Consider the following 17,906-nt stretch of genomic DNA (forward strand, 5'->3'; position numbering starts at 1 on the left):
TCAGAACTGTGAGTCAACTAAATCTTTTTCCTTTATAAATTACCCAGTGTTGGGCAGTTCTTTATAGAAGTGTGAAAATGGACTAATACAGAAAATTGGTATTACAAAGGGTGGGTACTTCTATAAAGATGATTGAAAATGTGGAAGTGACTTTGGAACTGGGTAACAGGCAGAGGTTGGAACAGTTTGGAGGGCTCAGAAGAATAGAGGAAAATGTGGGAAAGTTTGGAAATTTCTGGAGACTTGTTGAATGGTTTTTATCAAAATGTTGGATAGTGATATGGACAATGAAGTTTAGGCTGCGGTGGTTTCAGATGGAGATGGAGAGTTTATTAGAACTGAACCAAAGATCACTCTTGCTATGCTTTAACAAAGAGACTGGTGGTATTTTGGCCCTGCTCTAGAGATCTGTGGAACTTCGTACTCAAGAGAGATGATTTATGGTATCTGGCAGGATAAATTTCTAAGCAGCAAAGCATTCAAGAGGTGACAGACCATAAGACTTTGGAAAATTTGTGGCCTCACCATGTAATAGAAAAGAAAAATCAATTTTCTGGTGAGAAATTCAAGCTACCTGCAGAAATTTGCATAAGTAATGAGAACAATAGGGAAAATATGAGAGATCTTCATGGCAGCCTCTCCCATAATAGGCCTGGAGGCCTAGGAGGGGAAAATGGTTTTGTGGGCCAGGCCTAGGGTTTTGCTGCTTTATGTACTCTTGGGACTTGGTTCCCTGCATCCCAGCCATGGCTAATGGGCCAATGTACCGCTCAGGCTGTTGCTTTAAGAGGGTGCAAGCCCCAAGCCCTGGTGGCTTCCATGTGGTGTTGGGCCTACAGGTGCACAGAAGTCAAGAATTGAGCTTCAAAAACTTCCACCTAGATTTCAGAGGATGTATGGAAATGACTGAATGTTCAGCTAGAAATTTGATGCAGGGGTGGAGCCTCAAGAAGAAGTTCTGCTAGGGCAGTGTGGAAAGGAAATGTGGGGTTGGAGCCCCCCACACATGGTCCCCACTGGGGCACTGCCTGGTGGAGCTGTGAGAAGAGGGCCACCATTCTCCAGCACCAGAATGGTAGATCCATTGACAGCATCTGCAGACAATGCCAGCTGTGAAAGCAGCCAGGAGTGGGGCTGTACCCTGCAAAACCACAGAGGCAGAGCTGCCCAAGGCCATGGGAGTCTACCCTTTAAATCAGCGTGCCTTGGATGTGAGACATGGAGTCAAAGGAGATTATTTTGGAGCTGTAAGGTTTAATGACTGCCCCACTGGATTTTGGACCTGCATAGGGCCTGTAGCTCCTGTTTTGGCCAATTTCTCCCATTTGGAACAGCAACATTTACCCAATGCCTGTACCCCCATCGTATCTTGGAAGTAACTAACTTACTTTTGATTTTACAGGCTCATGGGAGGAAGGAACTTGCCTTGTTCCAGATGAGACTTTGGACTTATACTTTTAAGATAATGCTGGAATTAGTTAAGACTTTGGGGGACTGTTGGAAAGGCGTGATTGATGTTCAAATGTATAAAGGACATGAGATTTGGGCGGGGTTGGGGCAGAACAATATGTTTTGGTTCTGTGCCTCCACCCAAATCTCATCTCAAATTGTAATCTCCATGTGTGGAGGGAGAGACCTGTAATCCCCATGTGTTGAGGAGGGAGGGGACTGGATCATGGGGGCAGTTCCCCCATCCCGTTCTCAATATAGTGAATGAGTTATCATGAGATCTGATGGTTTTATAACCATCTGGCATTTTCCCCTGCTTACACTTCTCTCTCCTGCCACCATGTGAAGAAGGTCCTTGCTTCCCCTTTGCCTTCCACCTCATTGTAAGTTTCCTGAGGCCTCTCCAGCCATGTGGAACTGTGAGACAATTAAACCTGTTTCCTTTTTAAATTACCCAGTCTTGGGCAGTTCTTTATACATGTGTGAAAACAAACTAATACAATGCCTGATATGGGAGAAACAAGTGAGGCTGCCATCATTTATCAAGAAAATTGTCTAGGGCAAAATCCCTAAAGGAGTATACTTGAGGAAAAAGGAATTGAAATAAAACTGATCATTACACAGCTGTCAACTGAGCTCAATCTCTGATTTGGTTACAGTGATTTTTCACTACCCCTAATCCACATATTTCTTTCCAAAAGAAGTTTTTATCTGGAGACTGTACAATTTGTATACAATGTCAAGCTTTCAGTAAAAATTGTGAACCATAGTATTAGACAATGTTATATGACCTTAAGACAAGATAGAAAATTGAAAAGAGAAACAGACTCAAAATTGATCCAGATTTTTTAGTTAAAGAGGTTATAATAACTATGATTTTAAGAACTAAAAGTATTAAAACTCTTAAAAGAAAATATAGAAGGAAAGCTCCATGATATTAGATTTGGCAGTTTACTTCTTGGCTATAATGCCAAATGTACAGGCAACAAAAGGAAAAATAGGTAAATTGGACTACATTAGAATTTAAAACTTACATGCAACAAAGGACACTATCAACAGAGATGTAGCTGCTATGAAAAAAAAGTATGGTTAAACATAGAATTACTATATGATCCATCAATGCCATTTCTAGGTATATGCCAAATAGAAAATTGAGGGCCGGGAGCGGTGACTCATGCCTGTAATCCCAGCACTTTGGGAGGCCGAGGCGGGCGGATCACGAGGTCAAGAGATCAAGACCATCCTGGTCAACATGGTGAAACCCCGTCTCTACTAAAAATACAAAACATTAGCTGGGCATGGTGGCGCGTGCCTGTAATCCCAGCTACTCAGGAGGCTGAGGCAGGAGAATTGCCTGAACCCAGGAGGCGGAGGTTGCAGTGAGCCGAGATCGCGCCATTGCACTCCAGCCTGGGTAACAAGAGCGAAACTCCGTCTCAAAAAAAAAGAAAAAAGAAAATTGAAAGCAGGGATTCAAGCAGATATTGGTACACCTATTTTCATGGCAGCATTATTCAGCATTATTCACAATAGCCAAAAGATTGAAACAACCCAAATATCTGAACGGATAAACAAAATGTGACATATACATATACATATAAATGCATAATATTCAGCCTTTAAAAAGGAAGGAAACTCTGTACATGCTACAAAATGTATAGAATTTTGAATAAATTTTGAAGACATTATGCTAAGTGGAATACACATATGAAGTACCTAGAATATCCATATTCATAAAGACAGAAAGAATGGTAACTATCAAGGGTTAGAGGAGCGAAGAATGGGAAATTATTGTTTAATGAATACATACAGAGTTTTAGGTTGAGTTAATGAAAAAGTTCTGGAGATGAATGGTGGTGATAATTGCTTAACAATGCAAATGTACATAATGCCCCTGGAACTATACATTTTACAGTTAAAATATCATTTTAAAAAGATATTATCAGAGTAGAAAGGCAAGACACAGAGTAGGAGATGATACTGGCTCTTTATATGTCCAATAAAATATTTATATTTTTAATACCTAAAAAGAACTCCAACAAATCAATATGAAAATGGGATCCAGTACCACAAAAAAATGGACAAGAGATTTCAACACTTTACTAAAGAACATATTGAAATGGCTAGTAAATATAGGAAAAATGCTGATTATAGAAATGCAATTTAAATTTATAGTGCAATATCACCACAATAGTTAAAAGAAAAAAAGAGACAATACCAAAGTTAACAAGAATCTGAGTAATACTAAAGAGTACTTTATTTAAATTCCAGCTCTGCCACTTGCTAGTTATATGACTATATTGAAAGTTAAATTAACTTTTCTGCATTTGTAGTTTGAATATCTATTAAATGGGGATAATAGTAGTAAATACCTGATAGAGTCGTTGAGAGAATTGAGGAAGATGATTCATGTTAAGTGCCTAATATAGTTCAACTTTCATCAGATATTATAATATAATTCTTATAACTGATAAATTAAGCATTATTATATATTTTTTTCAGATAAGAAAATTGAGACCAATGGAGATAAATCACTTCCCACAATTATTAAAATATAAAGAGATGAGTTGAATACATTTTCTCAGCTCAATGTCCTTGCTTTTAAGCATACCACCTACCAATTCCATTCTTCGCAGATATATAAAGAGAGTATTCCGTGACTGCCAGTCACAAATATTGCTTGACTCAGTATCAAGCTTCTCTTATAGTTATTAACCTATACATCTTTTATTTAGACCCCTTATCTTGGTTTTGAAGTTCTAATGCATCGTCTGCTTGCCTGGGTTCCAAGACCTGCTATCCTAATCATTACATAGTTACAGATTTTTAATTATTCTCCCTAGTTTCCTGATGTCTCTACTTGCATTATTCTTGGTGTTATGTTTGCCTGCTCCTAGTTCATCTGCTTACTTATGACTCACAGCTTCTCCTCATTTAGGACACAGTTCAAATGTCATCTTGATCTCTATAACATGATTCTCATTTATTTTATGCAGTACTGAAAATGTTTTTTATTGTCTCCCCTTTCCTCCCAACAAGAGTATAAGATCCATAAAGGCAGAAGCCTATATTTCTGTTTTATCTTGTTTCGTTTGGCAGCTTTACTTTCAGAGGCCAGAAAAGTAGGCATTCAAAACTTAAGTGTGTAAATTAACTTTGTGTCCTCTTCTCAAAATTTATGTGCACTTCAGCTCAAACTTTTTAATGGCTCTCTCAGCCTGTTTTTCAGAACATGACACAACCTAGGTGATTCACCCTCCTACCTTATTCTTACCAATTACCTCATAATCTAACAGCATATGACAAGATAGTCATTTGATTTGGTTTGGTCTGTGTCCCCATCCAAATTTCACCTTGAATTGTAATAATCCCCATGTGTCCAGGTGGAACCTAGTGGAGGTAACTGGATCACGGGGGCAGTTTCCCCCATGCTGTTCTCAAAATAATGTGATCTGATGTGATCACATCACAAGATCTGATGATTTTATGAGTGTCTGGCATTTCCCCTGCTTGCACTTATTCTCTGTCCTGCCAGCTTGTGAAAAGCTGTCCTCCACCATGATTGTAAGTTTTCTGAGGCCTCCCCAACCATGTGGAACTGTGAGTCAATTAAACCTCTGTTCTTTATAAATTGCCCAGGCTTGGGTATTTCTTCGCAGCAGTATAAGAAAAGACTAATATAGTAAATTAGCACAACAGAATGGGGTGCTACTATAAAGATACCCAAAAATGTGGAAGCTACTTTGGGACTGGGTAACAAGTGGAGGTTGGAACAGTTTGGAGAGCTCAGAAGAGAGGAAGATGTAGGAAAGTTTGGAACTTCCTAGAGACTTGTTAGACTTGTTGAATGGCTTTGACCAAACTGCTGATGTTGATATGGACAATGAAGTCTAGGCTGCGGTAGTCTGAGATGGAGATGAGAAACTTGTTGGAAACTGGAGTAAAGGTCACTCTTGCTATGCTTTAGCAAAGAGACTGATGGCATTTTGCCCCTACCCTAGAGATCTGTGGGACTTTGAACTTGAGAGTGATGATTTAGGATATTTAGCAGAAGAAATTCCTAAGTGACAAAGCATTTAAGAGGAAGCACAGCATAAAAGTTTGGAAAAATTGCAGCCTAATGATCACAACTGATGATGAAAAAGGAAAAAAAAACATTTTCTGAGGAGGAGAAATTCAAGCCTGCTGCATAAATTTGCATAAGTAATGAGGAGTAGAATGTTAACAATCACCAAGACAATGGGGAAAATGTTTCCAGGGCATGTTAGAGACCTTTGTGGCATCCCCTCCCATCACAGGCCTGGAGACCTAGAAGGGAAAAATGGCTTTGTAGTTCCAGCCCAGGGACACCCTGTTCTATGCATCCTCGAGACATGGTGCCTTGCATCCCAGCTGCTTTAGCTCCAGCCATGTCTGATGGAGGCCAAGGTATAGCTCATGACATTGCTTCAGAGGGTGCAAGCCCCAAGCCTTGGCAGCTTACACGGGGTATTGGGCCTACAGGTGCACAGACATCAAGAAGTGAGCTTTGGAAACCTCCACCTAGATTTCACAGGATGTATAGAAATGCCCGGATACCCAGGCAGAAGTTTGGTCCAATGGTGGAGCCCTCATGGAGAACCTCTGCTAGAGCAGTGCAAGGGAAAATGTGGGGTTCAAGTCCCCACACAGAGTCCCCACTGGGGCACTAGCTGGTGAAGCTTTGGGAAGAGGACCACAATCCTCCAGCCCCCAGAATGGTAGATTCACTGACAGCTTGTACTATGTGCCTAGAAAAGCAGTAGACCCTCAATGCCCCCTGATGAAAGCACCCAGGAGTGGGACTGTAACCTTGCAAAGCCCCAGGGACAGAGCTTCACAAGGCCATGGGAACCACCTCTTGAATCAGCATGACCTGGATGTGAGACATGGAGTCGAAGGAGATCATTTTGGAACTTTAAGGTTTAATGATTGGATTTAGGATTTGCATGGGGTCTGTAGCCCCTTCGTTTTAGCCAATTTCTCCCAGTACCCACATTGTATCTAGGAAGTTACTAACTTGCTTTTGATTTTACAGGCTCATAGGCAGAAGGAACTTGCCTTGTCTCAGATGAGACTTTGGACTTGGACTTTTGAGCTAATGCTGTAATGAGTTAAGACTTTGAGGGACTGTTGGAAAGACATGATTGTGTTTTGAAATGTGAGCACATGAAATTTGGGAGGGGCCAGGAATGGAATGATATTATTTGGCTCTTCGTCCCCACCCAAATCTCACTTTGAATTATAATAATCCCACATGTCATGGGTGAGACCAGGTAGGTGTAGGTAATTGGATCTTGTGAGTTAGTCTCACAAGATGTAATGGTTTTATAAGTGTCTGGCATGTCCCCTACTTGCACTCATTCTCTCCCGTGCCACCCTATGAAGAGGTGCCTTATACCATGATTGTAAGTTTCCTGAGGCCTCCCTAGCCATGTAGGACTGTGAGCCAATTATAACTCTTTCATTTGTAAATTATGCAGTCCCAGGTATTTCTTCATAGCTGTGTGGGAATGGACTAATACATCATTATAATGAAAAGATAGTAATTTTTACAGTCATTTCAATCAAAATGGAATTACACTATAAAGGAATTTAGATTCAAGTTTTTAATCAAAAAATTTTTAAGTTTTTTTCTTTAATAAAGTTATAAATTCAGTTATGATTCTTTATCAGATTTTACACAGTAATATTTTACTTCATTACAATTAGACAATATTGTAAAGCAGCTAGCATATGGTAGCTACTGAACTGTTAATGTTCCTTTTCATTTCCTTTTTATTAAAAATTTTCATTATTAAAATTGTTTTCCTTTTAGAAAAGTATAGATACGTGAAACACTATAGGATATGGTAATATAGTCTACCTAAAAATTAAAACTTGAAATCTTTAGTTTTATTCTTAACAACTTAAAAATTGAGAGAAGATATTTTGAAGAAAAGTCAGCTTTCTTACATTCGAAGCTAGCAAAGATTACAGAAGAGGTAGAAACAACAGATACTTTAAAATCAGTGTTCAAAAATCACAAACATTCCTATACACCAATAACAGACTTAGAGCAAAATGAAGAATGAACTGCCATTCACAATTGCTACAAAGAGAATAAAATACCTAGGAATACAACTAACAAAGAATCTAAAGGACCTCTTCAAGGAGAACTACAAACCACTGCTCAATGAAATAAAAGAGGATACAAACACATGGAGAAACATTCCATGCGTATGGTTAGGAAGAATCAATATCGTGAAAATGTCCATACTGCCCAATGTAATTTGCAGATTCAATGCTATCCCCATCAAGCTACCAATGACCTTCTTCACAGAAGTGGAAAAAACCACCTTAAACTTCATATGGAACCAAAAGAGAGCCCGCATAGCCAAGACAATCCTAAACAAAAAGAAGGAAGCTGGAGGCATCACGCTATCTGACTTCAAACTATACTACAAGGCTACAGTAATCAAAACAGCATGGTACTGGTACCAAAACAGAGATATAGAACAATGGAACAGAACAGTTGCCTCGGAGGCAAGACCACACATCTACAACCATCCAATCTTTGACAAACCTGACAAAAACAAGCAATGGGGCAAAGATTCCCTGTTTAATAAATAGTGTTGGGAAAACTCACTAGCCATGTACAGAAAAGAGAAACTGGACCCCTTCCTGACACCTTACACTAAAATTCACTCCAGGTAGATTAAAGACTTAAACAAAAGACCTAACACCGTAAAAACCCAAGAAGAAAACCTAGGCAGAATCATTCAGGACATAGGCATAGGCAAGGACTTCATGACTAAAACACCAAAGGCATTGGCAACAAAAGGCAAAATGGACAAATGGGACCTAATCAAACTCCACAGCTTCTGCATGGCAAAAGAAACAGTCATTAGAGTGAATTGGCAACCAACAGAATGGGAAAAAATTTTTGCAATTTACCCATCTGGCAAAAGACTAATATCCAGAATCTACAAAGAACTAAAACAGATTTACAAGAAAAAAACAAGCCCATTCAAAAGTGGGCAAAGGATATGAACAGACACTTTACAAAAGAAGACACATATGAGGCCAGCAGACATATGAAAAAAAGCTCATCATCACTGGTCATTAGAGAAATGCAAATCAAAACTACATTGAGATACTATCTCATGCCAGTTAGAATGGTGATCATTAAAAAATCTGGAGACAGCAGATGCTGGAGAGGATGTGGAGAAATAGGAACACTTTTACACTGTTGGTGGAAGTGTAAATTAGTTCAACCATTGTGGAAGACAGTGTGATGCTTCCTCAAGGACCTGGAAATAGAAATTGCATTGACCCAGCAATCCCATTACTAAGTATATATCCAAAGAATTATAAATCGTTCTATTATAAGGACACATGCACACGTACGTTCATTGTAGCACTGTTTACAATAGCAAAGACTTGGAACCAACTCAGATGCCCATCAATGATAGACTGGACAGGAAAAATGTGGCACATATACACCACGGAATACTATGCAGCCATAAAAAACGAGTTCGTGTCCTTTGTAGGGACATGGATGAACCTGGAAACCATCATTCTCAGCAAACTGACACAAGAACAGAAAATCAAACACTGCATGTTCTCACTCATAGGTGGGTGTTGAACAATGAGAACACATGGACACAGGGAAGGGAGCATCACACACTGGGGTCTGTGGGGGGGAATAGGGGAGTGACAGTGGGGGTTGGGGAGTTGGGAGGGATAACATGGGGAGAAATGCCAGATATAGGTGATGGGGAGGATGGCAGCAAATCACACTGCCATGTGTGTACCTATGCAACAATCTTACATGTTCTTCACATGTACCCCAAAACTTAAAATGCAATAGAAAAGGGGGGAAAAAAACAATAAAGAAGGACTCAAAAAATAAAAATAAATCAGAGTTCAAAAAAATAAATAAAAAATAAAAGTTATCATAAGTAATTATTCTTTTATTCTAGTTTATTCTTCTTCAAAATAAAACTTTATAGATATGTTTAAATGTTTGACCTACATATATATCCTTTAAACGGACCACATAAAACGATAGTTTGTATCGGTAACTTATAGTTGTAGGTATTAATGTAGTTGATCATACTACATTTAAAATTTTTCTGGCGTCTTTTATGTAGGAGCATGATCGAAGCTAGATTAAATCAACAGTGGACACTAGATCAAACATACCAGTTCAGTGCATAAAATAAATTTCTGCCTTTTCTGATATATGCTTCTAAGATATAGGCCAGTATTATGAGCTATTGAGAAACGTTACATTTCTATATGATAATGGTTTTTAAAACTTTTTGCTTGTGGCTTTGGTTAATTATGTTAAAGATGAATATTTCGACCTGTTTTGACTATAAAGGTATCTGATTTGACTATGATACGACTTTAGAACAAACATCCTTTAAAAAATTAATCCCACTTAACCATGTTTGTTTTCATATGGATTTATAGTCTTGTTTCTTCTTTCAAAGTATTTTTCTTTTAAATCTTAGCATGTACACCACAGAATCAAAAAGTGAACATTTGGAGGATGAAAACTTCCAAATATCTACAACTCCTCAGGTAAAAAAATCATATATTTTAAGTTTTCGCTCACCTTAATATGATATAAAATCAATATGATCTTAAAATTTATTTCTATAGTTTACTTATTAGCTAGATTTCTTTTATGTATATGGTTAAAAATGAAAAGTGGTAAATTTTAAAATACCTAGTTTTAATGGATCCTAGGAAATGAGCAGAAATAATGAAACAAATGAAAAAGGGTGACTATAGAGTATTTTAGAGCTAAAGAGCACAGATTTTAGGAATAAGGAGAAATGTCGCGTATTATTTCTTGCCACATTCAGGGAAAACTCAGTAACTTAAATTAACAGGTAAAGATAAGTCTAGATTAACTAAAATGTTTTGCTCTGTATTTTGAAGAGATCCAAGTTTCTTATTTCTATAGATATATAGAGCGAGTGATTAGAACGTTTGTCAATCTAGTTTTACTTAGTAATAATTACTCATAATGAGAATTGTAAATTTCATTTTTTTAAAATAGAGATTTCTACAGTAAGGATCAAAAAGTCCTTTTAAAAAATACTTTCAGGCCGGGCGCGGTGGCTCACGCCTGTAATCCCAGCACTTTGGGAGGCCGAGGCGGGTGGATCACGAGGTCAAGAGATCGAGACCATCCTGGTCAACATGGTGAAACCCCGTCTCTATTAATACAAAAAAATTAGCTGGGCACGGTGGCGCGTGCCTGTAATCCCAGCTACTCAGGAGGCTGAGGCAGGAGAATTGCCTGAACCCAGGAGGCGGAGGTTGCGGTGAGCCGAGATCGCGCCATTGCACTCCAGCCTGGGTATCAAGAGCGAAACTCCGTCTCAAAAAAAAAAAAAAAAAAAAAAAAAAAAAAAAAAAACTTTCAATATTCACTATTGAGTCTAATTATCTGTGAAGAAGTCATCTTAGTCTCTATCAGTTTATTACAAATTCTAAAATAATAAAACTTAAAATAATATGGTTTTACTATATATGATCTTTCACTCACCTTAATATTCACCATTGTCTTTTTCCATTTTATATGGTAACAGAATTTTCAGAAAAAGCCTGTATACCAGAACTCCAATACATTAATCATGTTCAGATTTGAAGAACTTTGATCTTAAACAGCTACATAATTCATTTTTAGCCATCAGCTGCTTTAATATCTTTGTCTTCTGAGTCATTACATGTAAAATTCCTTCCTCAGTGTGTCTATGCAGTCTAGCATTTTTACTGTTTCCTGTGATGATGTGATGTTTCCTCTTTCACTCACTCCAAGTATTCACTCAAATTGCTGATACATACACACTAATACCCACCCACCCATGACAACCATAAGACAAATTTGGAGATTTATATTGCAGAGTTAACTCTACTCTGGTGTTTTGTTGTTATCAGTTTACTTTGTTTCCTTTTTTTTTTTTTTTTTTTTTGCACTGCAAGAAGTTTCTCGATGTTCTTACAAACCAAAGATTCCTTTTTTTTTTTTTTTTTTCCAAATCAGCAGTTTTATAATTAGACTAGCATTAAAAGGCCTAGGAGATTAAGGTATACCCTTGCGCTATCTGATATGTTATCTATAAATATTAGTGGAAGCATGCCTGAATTTTGAAGGCTTGACTTATGTTTTTCTCATTTTTCTTTCATTTATATAAAATTTTCAAACGAATCCAAATAAAATTATATTTCTCCTCCTTTCCAATTAAGTTGTATTTTTATTTCACAAGAGTTTCGGTGAATAATCTTTGGGATGTATACAGAGGATGGACACTTGTCATTATTATGCCCAGATAATTATGGCACCTTTATTTGGTATACACAAATGATGATTGAAAATGGTGGGGACTCAAGTCTATAAAAGGTTAAATCAAGGTACCTTGCAAAATACACTGGTGTTGCATTCCCAAATACCTACTGATATGGAGCATGAATCTTCTTTTCTATATGTGATTCCTCACGTTGACAGTAATAATATAAATTTAATTCTAAAATTTGGTGGTTTAGTACATTCATAAAATTATACAAAAAGTATAATTCCTAAAAGATTTTCTTGTTTTACTTCAGAGTCTCATTGATCCTAATAGTATTGCACATGGAGAAACTAAAACTGTCATATCAGATACAGAAGAAACAAAACCACAGACAAAAAAGAAGACATACATTTCTTGTCCACTAAGAGGAGTGTTGAATGTAATTATTACAAATGGTATGTGAAATAGGAAATGTAAATGAAGAGAAAATGAGAAGTATGGTTGATAAATATTAAAACACAAGACAATAAGACACTACTTAATCAATATTAAGATGATCAGCTCTGTTACAGGCAATATGTGAACAAAAAGGAAATATTTTCTTGAATCTTTCAGACAAAAACAGAAGAAAAATATTGCCTAAGAGGTGTATGTTTTAATATTTGTCATACCTTTTATGTTAATTCTTTGGGCATTAATTAAACGGTTTTATTTAAAACCTACTTTGACATTTAGTTTTAAGTTAGCTAGAAAGAATATTATAATCTTGGAAATATTATGTTTCTTATTAAAATTGGGCCCTAAGTTTTAAAACAACTACAACCTTGTGAAAAGTTGAGTGACACTTGATTTTCCACTAAAATTTTAAAGCATATTGTCATCAACAAATACTTATAAAGAGGTTTTCTTGTGTATGTGTGTGTTTTTAAGTATTCTGTTTTATTAAACCTATAAGAGAAAGAGATTTTGGCTTCCAGAAGCATACAGAATTTTGTTCGCTATAGAAAACAAAAAATTCATTGAAAATGATAAAGGATAAGTAACTGAAGTTTTAAATTTTTATTTTCTTATTTGCTGCTTGGTAACTTTAAACTTTTGAAAGCAAATTTTATTCATTGATTTTTTTTTCATTAGTAAAGGTTGCTTTTAAATTTTCATCAATATATTCAAATATTGAATATATTGATCAAAATTTTCTGTGAACTTGAATAGTCCTCATCTGCCAGTGTAAGTGATTGGACTCCTTTGTAAATATGTTCCCATGACCTGGTCTATTTAGAAGGCAATTTCTACAGAGAAGTTGTTAAGTAGGGCCAGGGCCTGCAGCAGAGAGGAACATGTATTCATTACCAAGCATTATACACTGAGTGTGGACTACAATTTGCTCAGGAACTAGTTGAGGAGTTCTAGAACATCAGCACTAAAACTTTAGGCTTAGATAATATAACTCCTTTCCCCCTTTGCTTTCTTTCATTTTTGATTTTCAGTTTGGGAGACATTTATAGGAAAAGGAGATTTTCTTTGTTTCTATTTGGGGGTGCCTATTCTTGCACTCTCTTTTTTAAAATCAATCTCTCTCTCTCTCTCTCTCTCTCTCCCTCTCTCTCTCTCTCTCTCCCCCCTCCCTCCCTCCCTCCCTCCCTCTCTCTCTCTCTCTCTCCCTCCCTCTCCCTCTCTCCCTCTCCCTCTCCCAACTCCCTACATACTCGCTGTCTCCTTTATACAAAAAGTATAGAATCTCTCTGGGTATGCTTAGAAGATGTCAATGTTAGGAATCCCACTCTGTCACATCATGGAGTAAGTAATATACAACTATCTGTAAGCAGATAATTTCTTTTTTTTGTAATTTTTTTATTATTGTAATTTAGGTTCTGGGGTACATGTGCAGATTATGCAGGATTGTTGCATAGGTACACACATGGCAATGTGGTTTGCTGCCTCCATCCCCCCATCACCTACATCTGGCATTTCTCCCCATGTTATCCCTCCCCAACCTCCCCATCCCCCTTCTGTCCCTCCCTTGCCCCCTCAACAGATCCCAATGTGTGATGCTCGCCTCCCTGTTTATATGTGTTCTCATTGTTCAACACCCATCTATGAGTGAGAACATGCGGTGTTTGATTTTCTGTTCTTGTGTCAGTTTGCTGAGAATGATGGTTTCCAGATTCATCCATGTCCCTACAAAGGACATGAACTCATCGTTTTTGATGGCTGCTTAGTATTCCATGATGTATATGTGCCTCATTTTCCCTGTCCAATCTATCGTCGATGTGCATTTAGGTTGGTTCCAGGTCTTTGCAATTGTAAACAGTGCCTTGATGAACATACGTGTGCATGTGTCTTTATAATATAATGATTTATAATCCTTTGGATATATACCCAGTAATGGGATTTCTGGGTCAAATGGAATTTCTATTTCTAGGTCCTTGAGGAAGCACCACACAGTCTTCCACAATGGTTAAACTACTTTACACTACCCCAACAGTATAAAAGTGTTCCTGTTTCTTCACATCCTCTCCAGCATCTGTTGTCTCCAGATTTTTTAATGATTGCCATTCTAACTGGCATGAGGTAGTATCTCAGTGCTTTTTTGATTTGCATTTCTCTAATGACCAGTGACAATGAGCATTTTTTCATGTTTGTTGGCCTCATATATGTCTTCTTTTGTAAAGTGTCTGTTCATATCCTTCTCCCAATTTTGAATGGGTTTGTTTGTTTTTTACTTGTAAATCTGTTTTAGTTCTTTGTAGATTCTGGATATTAGCCCTTTGTCAGATAGGGAGATTGCAAAAATTTTTCCCCATTCTGTTGGTTGCTGGTTCACTGTAATGATTGTTTCTTTTGCTGTACAGAAGCTCTGGAATTTAATTAGGTCCCATTTGTCTATTTTCGCTTTTGATGCCAATGCTTTTGATGTTTTAGTCATGAAGTCCTTGCCTATGCCTATGTCCTGAATGGTTTTTCCTAGGGATTCTTCTAGGATTTTTATGGTGTTAGGTCTTTTGTTTAAGTCTTTAATCCATCTGGAGTGAATTTTAGTGTAAGGTGTCAGGAAAGGGTCAAGTTTCTGTGTTCTGCACACTGCTAGCCAGTTTTCTGAACACCATTTATTAAACGGAATCCCTTCTCCATTGCTTGTTTTTGTCAGGTGTGTCAAAGATCAGATGGTTGTAGATGTGTGGCGTTGCCTCCAAGGCCTCTGTTCTGTTCCATTGGTCTATATCTCTATTTTGGTACCAGTACCATGCTGTTTTGATTACTGTAGCCTTGTAGTATAGTTTGAAATCAGGTAGCATGATGCCTCCAGCTTCATTCTTTTTGTTTAGGATTGTCTTGGCTATTCAGTCTCTCTTTTGGTTCCATATGAAGTTTAAGGTAGTTTTTTCCAGTTCTGTGAAGAAGGTCATTGGTAGCTTGATGGGGTTAGCGTTGAATCTATAAATTACTTTGGGCAGTATGGCCATTTTGAGGATATTGATTCTTCCTAACCATAAGCATGGGATGTTTCTCCATGTGTTTGTGTCCTCTCTTATTTCGTTGAGCAGTGGTGTGCAGTTCTCCTTGAAGAGGTCCTTTATATCCTTTGTTAGTTGTATTCCTTGGTATTTTATTCTCTTTGTAGCAATTGTGAATGAGAGTTCGCTCATAATTTGGCTCTCTGTTAGTCTGTTATTGGTGTATAGAAATGCTTGTGATTTCTACGCATTGATTTTCTATCCTGAGACTTTGCTGAAGTTGCTTCTCAGTTTAAGGAGATTTTGGGCTGAGATGATAGGTTCTCCTAAATGTACTATCATGTGTTCTGCAAATAGAGACAATTTGAGTTTCTCCTTTCCTAATTGAATACCCTTTATTTCTTTTTCTTGCCTAATTGTTCTTGCTAGAACTTCCAATACTATATTGAATAGGAGTGGTGACAGAGGGCATCCTTGTCCAGTGCCAGATTTCAAAGGGAATGCTTCCAGTTTTTGCCCATTCAGTATGATATTGGCTGTAGGTTTGTCATAAATAGCTTTTATTATTTTGAGATATGTTCCTTCAATACCTAACTTATTGAGAGCTTTTAGCATAAAAGGCTGTTGAATTTTGTCGAAGGTCTTTTCTGCATCTGTTGAGATAATCATATGGTTTTTGTCTTTGGTTCTGTTTATGTAGTGGATTACATTTATAGGCTTGCGTATGTTGAACCAGCCTTGCATTCCCTGGATGAAGCCTAGTTGATCAGCTTTTTATGTGCCATTGCAATCAGTTTGCCAGTATTTTATTGAAGATTTTTGCATCTATGTTCATCATACATATTGGCCTGAAGTTTTATTTTCGTTGTTGAGTCTCTGCCGGGTTTTGGTATCAGGATGATGTTGGTCTCATAAAATGATTTGAGAAGGATTCCCTCTTTTTGTATTATTTGGAATAGTTTCAGAAGGAATGGTACCAGCTCCTCTTTGTATGTCTGGTAGAATTCAGCTGTGAACCCATCTGGACCTGGACTTTTTTTGGTTGGTAGGCTATTAATTGTCGCCCCAACTTCAGCCCTTGTTACTGGTCTGTTCAAGGTTTCACCTTCTTCCTGGTTTAGGCTTGGGAGGGTGCAAGTGTCCAGGAATTTATCCATTTCTTCCAGGCTTACTGGTTTATGTGCATAGAGTTCTTTGTAGTAATTTCTGATTGTAGTTTGTATTTCTGTGAAGTCAGTGGTGATATCCCCTTCTCATTTTTTATTGCATCATTTGATTCTTCTCCCTTTTCTTTTTTATTAATCTGGCTAGCAGTCTGTCTATTTTGTTGATCTTTTCAAAAAACCAGCTCCTGGATTTATTGATTTTTTTGAAGGGTTTTTTGTTTCTCTATCTCCTTCAGTTCTGCTCTGATCTTAGTTATTTCTTGTCTTCTGCTAGCTTTTGAGTTTTTTTTTAATCTTGCTCCTCTAGCTCTTTCAATTTTGATGATGGGATGTTGATTTTAGATCTTTCCTTGCTTCTTTCGTGGGCGTTTATTGCTGTAAATTTCCCTCTAGACACTGCTTTAAATGTATCCCAGAGATCCTGGTATGTTGTGTCTTCATTCTCATTGGTTTCAAAGAACATTTTTATTTCTGCCTTCATTTCATTGTTATCCAGCCGACATTCAGGAGCCAGTTGTTCAGTTTCCATGAAGTTTTGTGGTTCTGAGTTAGTTTCTTAATTCTGAGTTCTAATTTGATCGCACTGTGGTCTGAGAGACTGTTCTGATTTCCATTCTTTTGCATTTGCCGAGGAGTAATTTACTTCCAATTATGTGGTCAATTTTAGAGTAGGTGCGATGTGGTGCTGAGAAGAATGTATATTCTGTGGATTTGGGGTGGAGATTTCTGTAGATGTCTATTAGGTCCCCTTGGTCCATGTCTGAGTTCAAGTCCTGGATATCCTTGTTAATTTTCTGTCTCATTGATCTGTCTAATGTTGACAGTGAAGTGTCAAAGTCTCCCACTATTATTGTGTGGGAGTCTAAGTCTCTTTGTAGGTCATTAAGAACTTGCTTTATGTACCTGGGTGCTCCTGTATTGGGTGCGTATATATTTAGGGTCGTTAACTCTTCTTTATGCATTGATACTTTTACCATTATGTAATGTCCTTCTTTGTCTCTTTTGATCTTTGTTGGTTTAAAGTCCATTTTATCAGAGACAGGATTGAAACTCCTGCTTTTGTTTGCTATCCATTTGCTTTATAATTCTTCCTCTGTCCCTTTATTTTTAGCTTATGCATATCCTTGCACATGAGATGAGTTTCCTGAATACAGCACACCAATGGTTCTTGACTTTTTATCCAATTTGCCAGTCTGTGTCTTTTGATTGGGGCATTTAGCCCATTTACATTTAAGGTTAATATTGTTATGTGTGAATTTGATCCTACCATTTTGATGCTAGCTGGTTGTTTTGCCCATTAGTTGATGCATTTTCTTCATTTTGTTGATGGTCTTTACCAGTTGGTCTATTTTTGGAGTGGCTGGTACTGGTTGTTCCTTTCCTTGTTTAGTGCTTCTTTCAGGAGCTCTTGTAAGGCAGGTCTGGTGGTGATGAAATCTCTGAGCAATTGCTTGTCCATAAAGGATTTTATTTCTCCTTCACGTATGAAGCTTAGTTTGGCTGGATATGAAATTCTAGGTTGAAAG

General features: G+C 37.5%; 1 protein-coding gene across 1 annotated transcript in view; it reads left to right on the forward strand.

Annotated features, from left to right (window-relative positions):
- The window catches only part of SLC9B1 (solute carrier family 9 member B1), a 106,632-nt gene that overhangs the window by 15,332 nt on the left and 73,394 nt on the right, over positions 1-17,906 (forward strand). The window contains exons 3-4 of the mRNA XM_064384051.1: positions 9,969-10,038; positions 12,073-12,214. Coding sequence (XP_064240121.1) covers positions 9,970-10,038; positions 12,073-12,214 — 211 coding nt within the window. The 5' untranslated portion in view covers position 9,969. The remainder of the gene's footprint in view (positions 1-9,968; positions 10,039-12,072; positions 12,215-17,906) is intronic.

Source organism: Aotus nancymaae, unplaced genomic scaffold, assembly GCF_030222135.1.
Source record: "Aotus nancymaae isolate 86718 unplaced genomic scaffold, 86718_ANA_hifiasm-v0.15.2.pri h1tg000033l, whole genome shotgun sequence".
NCBI lineage: Eukaryota > Metazoa > Chordata > Mammalia > Primates > Aotidae > Aotus > Aotus nancymaae.